Source organism: Vicugna pacos, chromosome 11 (genome assembly GCF_048564905.1).
Source record: "Vicugna pacos chromosome 11, VicPac4, whole genome shotgun sequence".
NCBI lineage: Eukaryota > Metazoa > Chordata > Mammalia > Artiodactyla > Camelidae > Vicugna > Vicugna pacos.
In genome coordinates this window covers 26878681-26891553 of record NC_132997.1, presented here as the reverse complement: position 1 = coordinate 26891553, position 12873 = coordinate 26878681, and the positions used below count along the sequence as shown (strand labels likewise).

At 45.9% G+C, this 12873-nt stretch overlaps 1 protein-coding gene across 5 annotated transcripts in view; it reads right to left on the bottom strand.

The window, feature by feature from the left end:
- Positions 1 to 2731: 2731 nt before the first annotated feature.
- TTC13 (tetratricopeptide repeat domain 13) overlaps positions 2732 to 12873 on the bottom strand; it is a 71432-nt gene continuing 61290 nt past the window's right edge. For 3 of the 5 annotated variants that reach the window (XM_072970963.1, XM_072970966.1, XM_072970965.1), the window contains 6 exons: positions 10900 to 11009; positions 8435 to 8570; positions 7403 to 7482; positions 5205 to 5283; positions 4980 to 5059; positions 2732 to 3488 (listed from right to left, as the gene is read on the bottom strand). In XM_072970963.1, coding sequence (XP_072827064.1) covers positions 3374 to 3488; positions 4980 to 5059; positions 5205 to 5283; positions 7403 to 7482; positions 8435 to 8570; positions 10900 to 11009 — 600 coding nt within the window. In that variant the 3' untranslated portion in view covers positions 2732 to 3373. The remainder of the gene's footprint in view (positions 3489 to 4979; positions 5060 to 5204; positions 5284 to 7402; positions 7483 to 8434; positions 8571 to 10899; positions 11010 to 12873) is intronic. The other 2 variants (XM_072970964.1, XM_072970967.1) reach the window with 1 other exon arrangement.

Sequence of the window (12873 nt, the reverse complement as noted above, 5' to 3'; positions counted from 1 at the left end):
GAATGCTATCTTATGGTATTTTTGTTTCTCTTTCTGGCTTTCTTCACTTAGAATGATGATCTCTAGGTCCATCCATGTTGCTACATATCTGAATTTAAACTCACTAAAACTAAATTAAAAACTCAGTTCCTCGGTCACACTAGCCCCATGTGAAGTGCTCAGGAGTCACACGTGGCTGTCAGCTACCGTATCGGATGAGGGAAAGACAGCATCGCCATCATGACAGGTCATCCTGCTGGAGTGAACTGGGACGTTCCTGTGGAGGAAAAGCCTCCATGAGTGGATGGCACTAAAGGAGAGTGTGGTGAGACTGTGTGGAAGAGCGGAGAGAAGTTAAGAAGCGAGGCTGGAGAAGCAGAGAGAGGCCATGTCCAGGGGCTACGGTAGAAAATGAGGTTTTATTTCATGGCAGGGAGACGCTGTGTGGGATTTAAGCAGAGCAGCAGGAAAACAAGTCAGGGGGCTACAAAAGGGGTCAAGAGACACCACAGCAGACCGGGGAGGTAGCGATGGAGCCGAGGCAAAGTCGAGAGATGGGGGTCGGGGTTTTGTAGGAGGGAGGGAAGAGCTGGCTTGTTCACAGACTGGGCTGGGTCCTGGGTGACGCTTCTGGACTAAACCCGATCCCCTCTCACACACCTTTCAACTTTTCTAGTGGGTAGAGGGGTCCTGAGACCGACAGCTCGTGGGCAAGTGAGTTATCTGAAGAATTTCTAATGGTAACAGCTGTAGTGTAAGAAACCCAAAATGCATGTACAGAATTACACCAACCCGCAAAACACTAAGAACGCAGCCTCCACACTCGAATCTGACCTAGGGCAGAAAAACACCTCAAACCTGGTGTTTCTGATTCTCGTCACAGAGCGAGAGGGAGAGCAGGCTCAGGGCATCACAGACCTAGCAGGAGAATCCCGATTTCCATGCCCTGAAATCAAAAGGGTAAGTGTAACTAAGAAGGTAGAAAACCGAACACAGACAAAAGGCACACAGCAGTCGTGTTTCCTCAGGATGTCTAAAGGTTTTGATATAAAAATGTAAGGAGAAAAGCAAACCTAATTCTAATTTTATGGGGTTTTGGGTTTTTTTTTTGTAGGAGGAGGTAATTAGATTTATCTTGTTTTTTTTTTTTAATGGAGGTACAGGGAATTGAATCCAGGACTTCGTGCATGCAATCTACCACTTAGCTACACCCTCTGCCCTCCCATTCTAATTTTAAAGACTTATGTTAAAAAATAAATAGATAAAAAAGCTTTAAACAGAGGACAACCTGTATGAGGGAACTCTGGTTTTTAGGTGAAAATTTTCAATTTAATAGAAGATGTGAATGAGAGAACTTTTAAACACCATGATATGAAAACGCATTCCTAATCTTCATGGTCTTCTTGAGACAAGAGCCCTCAAAGAAGGGAAGAAGATCTCAGGAGGGGCTACCTTGCTGGCCACCAAATAAAACTGCTCATAATATTTTGTTTAGACCACAGTCAGCTTGGCCCAAGTATTTTGGGACTTGGAGCACAAGATGGAATGTTTTCCCAGAATATCTTGCAATCACAGAATTTAGCATTTCAGTTTTTCTAATGATGTGATAGTCATATTACTCATACGAGGAGAAACTGGGCTATTTCAATAAAAACTGAAATGCAGTCATTTGGGGTCAGTAAACTAAGCTTCAAGAAAAAAAAATACATTCCAATTCTGGGGTTTAGACATATTGTCATATTTTAGAAAAGTCAGCTAATTTACTTGGATCATTTCCCTAATTGAAAACTGGGTGTCTCACCATGATACATCTTGACGAGTTGGTGATAAAGTGAAGAAAAGTCCCTGATAAAATTGAAAGATTTTGACTTTGAGATAATAAGCAAGAAGAGGGAAAAGTTTAAAAATCTACTCATTTCTCCTTTGTTTAATCTCTGCAATTTCCACCCACTTTGCAGACCTGCACAGTATATCTGGACACAGCCCCTTTGTGGTATCCAAAGTCCTTCGGTAGACCAGTCTGGTCAAAACAACATGAAGCTGAGAGTGCAAAGAAACATAACCAATAGATGGAAAAGGGTTAAGTATTCTCGGAGTCTTGAGAAGTACCTGGGAGTTGAATCCTCGGTGCCCTGGGACTGTGGCAGGGCAGGGCGGGCCCTGGGGTCAGAGAGGCCTGGCTGGAACCCTGGCACCTGGGCTTCAACAGCGGGAGGTGCTGGGGAAATCATTAACCCTCCCAGAACCTCAACCCCCTCACCTGGGAAATGAAAATATAGATGCTTGTCTTTCGTGAGCACAGCTTTAGTTTCAGGGGAAAACTGACCTGTGTTGTGAAACCAGTTTATAAAACGACATGTGCCTGACGGTTTATCTCACGATCCAGGGGAGATGAGACCATGAACCACATCTCAGTGGCCGTTTTGAAGCAGATGCCAGTATCCAGAAGAGCATCGTTCCAAAGGGCGGGTCTCACTGGACCAAATGGCCGCGTCCCACCAACACCAGCTGAAGACACTGGAGACGATGCTCATGCAAGACTCTGAGACAAGAATGAAGTAACAGGAAGCAGTGAACACTTTTAACTCTTTAACAAAAAAATCAGAGAAAAATGAAAAGGATTTGGAAATGGCAACAGTTCAGTGAACCCACTTGACTCACTGACATTTACTCTGAAAAAAGAAATCAGTAATTTGCTGACTGTTCTGCGACCCACAAGGAAAACTCACTCACAAAATGAAAACATACATAATCCAGTGTCGAAAACCGGTGATTTAGAGAAATCACCCCTGTTTATTTTTTTTTCCAACAAAGAGGAAAAAAACCAAAAGAAAACAAACATGGTTCAATAATTCAGTGTTTGAGTCACTGGCAAATACTGTCTGCATCACTCAACGGGGGTGTTCCCGGCCGTGAGCTCCGGGCACAGGCTGATGGCCACGAGTCTTCCACGGTTCCAACACGGGAGGTGGAAGCAAGATGCCTTGTCACAATACGCATAAAAAGAAGGTCTTTGAAAAATCTCCAGATCTTTGAAGGAATGAAAACACTCTCCTTTTGTTGTCTGTCTTGTTCCTTTTAATGATCACTTTTTGGTTTCTGAAGTAGCCTTTTTCCGCTGCGAGGATGGAGCTGTATGAAACCAACAGGCCGCCGGCTACCACACACGCCTCCCCTCCCGGACACAGAGCTTTTCTGTCCCAGCAAAACTCTCTGCCATGATTTTTGTTATGGTTCCGAAGAGTAAAGAAAATGATTTCAAGTATTCAATTCCTATCAAAAATTGGTATCAAAAGTAATAAAGGACCTAATTTTCTTGATAATTCCATGTTTTAAAAAATAACTTAAGAAGCAAGAGGTCCGGCCCTTTACTTGTATAAATACCACAGCGTAACTAGAGTTTCTTAAGACAACGTGGAGAGGAGTCTGTGTTTAGCACCTCGATCATGGATCTTAACGTTGGGAACGTCTCTGACACGGATGGCAGGGTCTTATAAGAAGGTGAGATACTAAAAAAGAAAAACACAAAGAAGGGGTGTGAAAGTGAACACTGCTTGACAAAAAAGGCAAAGCTTATGTTATATTAATTCCTAGTTCAGTGTTCACTTTCTGACACCCCGTAGGTGTGACATCAGACATATTACCAAGCAGGGGGATTTGGAACAGAGTGGATTCTGCTGCGACACATGAACTGGGGTAGCAGTAGGCTCCCCCGTGAGCCATTGGGAAGTTCAACCAGAGTCTTTGGGAAAGAAGATGAAACTGACTTATACAGTGAGTGTTATGCACATATGTCCCATTGGGGCGCATGCTGGACTTGGACTCGGAAGACAAGGTTTCAGGTCCAGCCTCGCTCCTTATCGGCTTTAGTGATTTGTCTAAGCCCCCTTCTGTCATCTGCAGCACCCGGGACCGTATTCCTAACCCATAGAGGTACCAGGAGCATGGAGTGGGATGCTGGGTGTCTAAGTACACGGTGGAACGGCAGCTGCTCAGCATAAGGTGGTATTGTTATTCTTTCCTTAAAGGACTGGTGAAAGAGCAACGCTGTGACATCATGTAGGAAACAGAAGCGAGGTCTTTGACCTCACGCTTGTGTTTTTAAAACACTGTGTAAACGAGTGAACGTGAAACAAGAATATCCTAGAACGATGCATACCTATTAACTTTGTAATGCAACACTTACAAGTTGAACAAGAGTGTCCTGCCGACATGAATTTCTCTGTTTTAAACAGAGCAGAAATTCTCCTGCAATTTTTAGAGCACTTGCTAGGTCAAATAGACGTGAAAGGCAAAACTGGAGGTGGTTGTAAAAACCACGGAGAAGGAGCAAGAATAAATAAGGTCAAACAGTAAGATTTGCTTATTCTTAAATAACTGTGACAGCGTCTGTGAGTTTAATTTCCTCCCCCGGTTTACACACTTTCCTGCAGCACTTCTGGGAACTGGAGCCACGAAAAGTCAGCATGGGCTGGCTGTCCCACCGTAATCGGCAGGGGTGATTCCTGGCTGGCATTTCCTGACTCACACGTATTTCTCACCTCAGTTACAATCAAGCACCCCCTTCCCTAAACCTGGAGTGCAGGAAAAATGCAGACGAAAGGCCGGGTGTTGCCACCCAGAGTCAGTCTGAATCGGGTCCCGCTCAGTTTGCAAACTCAGTCCTGAATTCTGACCCAAGAGTCTGGGATAAAGGGTGAATCAGCCAAGAGATACGAACGTCTGATTATACATATAAGACATCTGTCAACTTTCCTTCACAAACTGGTTCCTTTACTTTGTTCATTATTCATTTGCATCCATACACTTATCCATTAAAGGCTCCTACGTGATAGCAAAAACATTTTAACCTTGAAAAGTGGATTAAATTCACTGCATAATAATAACTCATAGAAATGAGTACAACTCTGTTTTCACGAAGCTCCAAAAGTAATGGAAAGCCCCTACTTTTCCCCTTCTCAGTTGTAATATTCTTGTGCTGACCCCTGTTGGGCAGTTACCTTTTCAAGTTCATCCAGCTTTTAGCTATTTTGCTGAAGGCCTCTGAACCAGGGGCGGTCATAGCTTCAAAGTCAACCAACTGAAAAAAGCAAGTTAAGGATGTGATTAAACATGGAGGAGAGGGGCTCCCTTTGGGATCTGCTTCACTCACGTATCTTGACACAAAAATCCATAGATTTGGGGATTTAAACACATGCCCCTTTCCCCTTCCCGTTCCAACATACCTTTCCTTTGGGAATTTTTCCTGCTACTTCTTTTCCACTTGCCATCAACGCTCCCACGATCACTGAGTAAGCTATTACGCTATTTAAATAAATAACAATTACCAGTCAGTCCCAGTCCACAAACAGCTACCATGTTAAAGCTCACCGAGGGTTTTCCATTGTAAAGGATGCCACTTTTTTTAAGAGTTCTTTGGAGGAGAAGGGTACAGCTCAGTGGTAAAGCACATGCTTAACATGCATGAGGTCCTGGGTTTAATCCCCAGTCTCTCCTCTAAAATACACAAGTAAATAAACCTAATTACTTCCCCCTAAAACAAAAACAAAACAAAACAAAACAAAACAGAATTCTTTGGCTATTAAACAGGACAACACTTTCATTTGTTTTAAAAATGCTTACTAACTTACTAATACAAATATTTACTGATTTAAGGGTAAAAGTGACTAAAAATAGTATTCTTCTGAGAACAGTTTCTCCTAATCAGTTTTCTTCCCACTTGGTTTCTCTATTCTTATGAGATAGTGAATTAGAAAATGCAGCTGCTTATATATTATATTTAATTAAAAAAAACTTGGGGGGGAGGTCATTAGGTCTATTTATTTATTTACTATTAGTTTTTTGGTTTTTTTAAATAGAGGTACCAGGGACCGGCACAGAGAACTCCCAAGGGCCGTGGGCCGACGCCAAAGCGAGTGAGTCAGTCCCGGGGTCTCGGAGGCCACGGACACGTGCGCAGCATCCTCGCGGGCCAGGGGCGGGGCCACGGAGCCCGAGAGGGCAGGGCCACGGAGGCCGAGAGGGCGGGGCCACGGAGGCCGGGAGGGCGGAGCCACGGAGGCCGGGAGGGCGGGGAAACGGGCGGACACGGAGGGACAGGAGGTGCGGGCAGAGGCAGGGGTGGGGTGGAGGGGGCCAGCGCGAGGGCCCTCGGGGAGCTCCACGAAGGGGCAGGGGACGGGAGAGGTGATGAGGCCGAGGTCAACCAAGGCAGGGAGGCGGGGCCGGTACTGCGCCTGGTACCCCCGCGTCTGCACCTGGGCCGACAGCTATAAAGAAGCGTGGGGCACAGACGGGAGCAGGAGAAAAGCCTGGAAACGGGGAGGCTCGTTGGAAACGTCAGGGCAAGAGATGACCAGGGTCTGAGCTACAGCAGAAGCAGGAGCACAGGAAGAGAGAAAGGCGTTCAGGAGGCAGAACCGACAGGGCCGAGGGACGGAGGGGAAGAGCGGCGTGACCGGCCCCACAGAGCTGCCCTGAGGACGCGTGGGGCACGGCGGGCGTGTGCGCAGCGCCTGCAGGGCTGGGGGGTGGGGGGCACGTGGGGGCCTGATGCGCATCGCACATCCACCAACGAGAGCTGGGCTGCAGGTGCAGTATTTATGTCCCCATTTTGTTCCTGTGTGTAAGTCTCAGGCGCACAGCGTTGTGGTTCCACATCTGTATGCACTAGAGTGACCCCCCCGAGCCCAGGACGCAGTCCACCCCCTTCACCCCCTTCGCCCACGCCCCCAACGCCTTTTCAACATTATAACAAAATTTACTACCACGTTTAGGGCAGTTTCGCTGTCGAGTGTTCATTAAAGATTAAGACATTCAAGTATATTGTTTCAGCCAATTAAGTTCAAACACGTGCCAACAATAGCCTAGGCCGTACACGTGATTTTCTGGACACAGTACCAGACAAAAGAGAATGAAAAGAAAGCTCTACAGACACCTCTTTGTTTTAATGACATCTAAAAGACTTCCGGTGGATTCGTCTGTAGCAAGAATTCATTCACAATAATAAAAATAGAACGGAATGGTTGGTGACTCGCAAGTATGAAAGGTTAGGGCTAGAGGTCAATGACTGCCAAAAACTGGGGGCGAGGGGAGGAAAGGGCAGGCCAACAGTCAAGGTTAATATCAGAAATTAAAACACAGCGACCACAGGACGCACACAGTGAGACTTCCATACGTTTTTGTTGAATGAATGAATCCCTGGCCTGTAAATTCCAAGCAAGTCATATGAGAACTGCCTTCCGTAATTCTTTTGATGATGTGGTAGATCAAGGAGATAATTTTGGGGTGGGCTTTGGAAAAAAAAACAAAAAGTGGCCTCTCATCATTGCTGGGGTACCTGTTCCCACACCCAAACAGGACGTGTAAGCAAAAGGAAAGTGTTCTTCACTGCAAAAACTGTCACATTCAGGATATCACTCACCTGGATCCGCGAGAGAGCGGCATTAAATTATAAAAGTAATAAACTAAGGATAAGATTAAGTTGCAAACAGCATCAGCCTCCTAGGAGAAAAAGACACGTGCTCAGGAAGTTAAATACTAGATTACATGCGTGGTTCCTGTTAGATGACAAGACACATCAGAATCACTGACATTAGGAAAAGGACTATTTCATTCTACAAGAACCTACTTTGCACACCCTTGGATATTTTATACTATTTGTCATCCTTTTTTCTAAGGAAAGGGTACGTGCTCAGCTCACTTTAGAGCAGTATTTTCCCACCTGTCTTTGAAACTGCAGCCTCTTCTGATAAACATAAACATTTGAGTCTCCTATAATGTTATTTGAAATGTCAAGATATATATTGAGATTAAAATAAAACAAAGCACTTACTAATACTGAATGTACTTTCTCCAACTACAGGCCTCTCTACCCCAAGATTCTGTTCAGCAGCTCCCCCCACTCCCCACTGCCCCCATGCACTGAGATTTAGGTGATAAATATGCTTAACTACATGGATAAACTGATTAAAATCCAGAGAAATAAAATCATTTCCCAAGGGCTGCAGGTGTCCATTCCAGAATGTGGATGGAGTGCCCTCCATGATCTCAGCACAATGGCAGCTGTAGCCACAGAGGTGATTTTGCAGATTCTGCCCCAAAGGAACCCCCTACTTGAGTCGGGGAAGCAATGGAAGGAGGTCGCAGTCCAGGAAAGGGTCACTAATTTGGCACTGGTCACCATCATGGACCAACTTGCTCATTTAAATCTTGACAAAGCCCAAATTCATGGCAATATAACATAGTAACTACAGATGTTTATCATCCCCCTTCCTGAATTCCTGTAGTTACTAAGTATGGGAATTATTTCTATAAGGGTATTAAAAAATTAAATATTTACTGGTCAATTAAAGCTGACTTCAAGCATAAAAGGTAGAGACCCAATGAAAAGGCAGAGGCTTTAAAAAGTTTACAAAAGAATCATACAAAAGCATGGAAACAAACAGAAACCTACCCCAAATTCTGATGAGAGAATCAGTACCTTCCCTTTTGCTGTTAGATCTTTATAAAGTGCATCTATTTCGGCGTGATATAATTGTGTTCGCTCTTCTGTGGTTTGCGTTTCCACAGAAAATAGTATATTGCCAACCCTAAAAATACAAGAAGGTATGTCAGAGGTATGTGTCAGACAATTCAAAGAGCCAATCACGGGGGTGGGCTGGAGAGGGACCAGCAACAGGGTGGTGAGGTGGCCCAGGACACACGGCTGGGTGTCTCCTGCCCTTTTGAGCACAGACAGTGCTTTTTCACAAAATATGATTTCGCTCAGTCTAACCATACCTATTTATTACATGAGCTTAAGCTACTAGAAAAGGAAACATCTAAACATGGTAGAATGCATTTAAACACCCAGGAAATATTTTATCAGACAGCCACCCTGTTCTGATTGAAGACTGAGGAGCTGTGTGCAGAAAGCAAGTTCAGGGCTTCCGCTGTTTCCTTTATTTTTTTTTTATTTCCCCAAAGCTTCTGCTCCACACAGGTCGACGGAGGATACACACCTGATACACAGGGACTTACTGTACAATGCCAGTCCCGAAACACTGAAGCTGGGCCTTCGATTCTAGAAGGAATACAGCACAACTGCTGCCTTCATTGAGGGAGGCAGGGGAGATAAGGCCGCGGATTATTATGAGACCATGCGTAGGGGGCGTAACAGTTCATCAGAGGGTCAAAGGAGGGAGGTTAGATCTAATTTGGAAGACGTGGAGGAAAACAGGAAATGCTTTGTGGAAGAAGGGGTCTGGACCTGGGTCTTGAAGGTCAGGATGGGGGTGACAGAGGCCCAGAGCCAGAAGGTGGGAGGTGACCTCACGGACAAGCAGTCCAGCTGAATTAGCAGCCCTGGCGGCGAAGTGGTTCAGGGAAAGCAGGAAGTATTGTTGGAGGCCACATTACAAAAGGCCTTGAATGCCCGGCAGGGGAGCTGATTTTGGTCTCAACAGACAGTGGCAGGGTATGGACTGGGTAGAGATTTTTGCAGCCAGGGGAAACGTCAGGAGTCAGGGGACGGGAGACGGAGACACCAGCCTACCAGCAAGACTGACAACAGATGGGGTGAAAAAGTAGAGGAAAGATACTATGTTTTGGGAAGGGATTTATGTACTTTGTTCAGTGTTTCCATTTCTGCCTGGGAATGTAATCATGGATGGGTGAAGAGGTAGGGGAAAAACTGTTACATCAAAAGAAAACCCTGGGATTTCTTTTGAGGGGAGAGAATAATCTTCATTGGGAAAGTACTTTGGTAAGTGGCTCAAGGTAGAGATCATAACTTCAGGGATGTGGAAAAGTCACAGAATCTGAAAGTTGCTAAGTGGGGGTTTATTCCTGAAGTTCCTGTGTAAGTTCTGACATGGAAGCCAGAGCCCAAGAGGCAGAGAGGCAGAGAGGCCGAGAGGACACGGTCCCACTGCTGGAGGGGCAGAAACGGTGGGAGAAGCCCCCCGGGTATCGTGGAGCCTCGCAGGGAAGAAGCGAGGAGAGCATGCTGGGGGAGGACCGTGAACACGGAGGGTCAGGGTCATTCCACACATGATCCAAGGTGGAAGGAGGGTCCTATGGGGAGTCTGGATTTCAGATGTAAGTAAAATTATCATTAAAGAAAACCATTCTTCGCAGGGCTACCATTTATAAGGTAAAAAAATGGTAAACACCCTAAATGATCAATAACAAAAAATCTAGAAGAAACTCTATAACATCCCTAAAATGAGGTAGTAGGCAGTTTTTAAAAGTGCTTTCAGTGGGGAGGGTGTATGTAGCTCAGTGGGTAGAGTGCATGCTCAGCATGCATGATGTCCTGGGTTCAACACCTGGTACCCCCCAAAAAAAAGTTTTTAATTTTTTTTAAGTGCTCTTAAGAATAAAATATGGGAAACTGTTTGTGGTAAGGGTAGAAAAGAAATAGGTTATAAAACAATACGTACAGTATAATCTATTTTTAAAGAAAATAACTTAGTGATCTTAATTTTTTAACCTTTGCTTATCTGTGTATTCTAAATGTTCAGTAAAACTGCACTCACACACTTACAACACATTAAAACCTATATTTAAAAAATCTAACAATAGCCTTCAATCTCTGCCAATCTCTTATCTTTTTATTTTCATTTAATTAGTAAAAGCCTTCGCCACAACAAACTTCAAGAACCCAGAAGAACGCCTTCCACAAACCACATCAGACATCATACTTAATATCTAGAAAGTTGTTAGATTTAGCACAGTCAGAAAATCTATCTGCTGGTGTAACATGCTAAATGCCACGTCAAAAAAAAAAAAAATAGCTGGTCTGAGCTACACGTTGGACCGCCATCATTTCCATTCCAGAAGATGCAAAGGCCCCATGTCCCGTGGCAACGCCAGGAGCTGGCACACTTTCTGACACCAGCCCCCGTCTGTACGCCCACACCTAAGAAGCACACGTACTTGTCTCCCGTGATAGTAATTGTGAAGCCATCATACTCCTTCCCTTGGTCTTTGAGGCTGGGAACTTTTGTGTTCACAGTGAACCCATCCTTCGTTTTAGTATTAAACTGCTTTCGGGGAAAAAAGAAAAATTCACGTTACTAGTGGAGAATTCATTGCAAACCCCCAACTGCTACTCTGCGGCGCCAGCTCTGACTTTCACGTTTACGAGAAGGGTCACTGGAGTCCCCGCTGCAAGAGACCGTGTATTCTCTGTCCTGGCAATCAGCACCCAGGACGCCTCTGCCTGTCACCACGTCCCCGCCCAAACTCTCAGCCCAGGTCACATTTCCCATAGCCCCGACCAGAGGCCAGCAGAGAACCTCAGAGCAAAAGGCGAACAGCCGCCCTGCACTGGCAAGGGGTCCTGCTCACTGCTGAACACTTTCTGGGTTTTTTTTTTTTTTCTCTTGTTCATCTGAATCGGCAGCAGCTTTGCTATATGGTAGAACAGTCATACTCAATATCCTGTAATTCAAAAAAGCACCCTGTGTTTATGCTAAGTGCTTCTTTAAAGCAGGCTCTTACCCTTCTGAAAAGTACTCAGAATCTTACTCGTCGATGGGACAACTTCCTACACACCCCAACTCTGCAGACCACAGAGTGACAAAGCCAAGTCTGCTAAAGGAATTCCCCAGAGCTAGGAGTGGCCCTCCGGGGTGACAACCGTGAACGCAGTCTCAGATATCAGCTTTTTGTTTAAAACGCTTTGGACCAACTGAAAAGCCAGGAAAGAGGTGTTGGCATTGCTCCAGAAAAATCCTCCCCAGGTTCAGCTATGTAGTGTGGCCAGGGTTTGTTTAGGATTGACGGACTTGAAGGAGACGATAGATGATAAAATCAGAGGCAGTTGTGCTTTACGTGAGACACAGCTCGGGGTTGGGGGGGGAGGTTGTCCCAAAACAGTGACGCCCAGCAGGTGGTGACCAAGGTCCAGAGAGAGACAGGGATGCGCGGCCCTGAGCAGGACAGCCAGCAGCGATGGCCGAGACACGAGGTGTCTTGCGTGAAGACAGGACTTTTTGAGGCAGAACGTGTTTGCCCTTAGTACCTGCCAGTTCCCTTCAATGCTCAAGACGGGCCCAGAGGACAGGGCACGATCTCGATCTTACAGGCGAGGTGAGGCCCGGCCCGAGGCGGCACACGGGAGTGGCAGAGTGGGAACAGGAACCCAGGCATCACACTCACCAAGTGCTTAACCCACTAAGGTCTATTTTCAAATACTTCTACGTGTGCCTCCAGAAATACCAGTGCAGCCACAACCTGGGTGGAGGCGCGGAGGGCGGGGTAGCGGTGGGACGGTCACTCCCAGGCAGCAGACAGACAGGGACTCTGCACTGGGAGCTGGCACTGGGTGGGTCACCCCCTGGCCTCTCAGCTGCTCGCCGAGTGCCTGCAGCCTTTTTGGCCACTACGCTTCTTTTTAGAGAAAGACACGCACGTTAATATCTCCTTAAGCTGACTTTGTAATTCAGCCTACTATAGTAAATTTAAATTAAACACCTATGGAAAGCAAGCTAAAGGCCAAGAATTGAGCCAGGCACCCGTTTTCTTCCCATAGGGTGCATCTGGTGGCCCTCGGTGAGGCCGTCCTGCCCCTGGGGGGCTTTTGGGGGATTTACGGGAGAGTGTGGTGGCTACAGTGACTGGGAGGGCTGGGGGTGACCCATGGAACTTGGCAGATGGGGACCAACACCACTAGAGGTCCCACAGTGCCGGGGACAGTCACACGGTCACGACTTCCACATGGACGAAGAACCTGTATATGATCTAATAATCACCCAGGTCTGGGAGCAGACTCCGCTTTACACTAAACATTTGTTACAGTTTTAATACACCCTGACTTTTCCAGGAATGCAAACAGCCTATAAAGTGAGGAAAGGGTAGATCATATATCTGTACGGAACGTTGTTAAATGTGGTCTACTATTCCGGA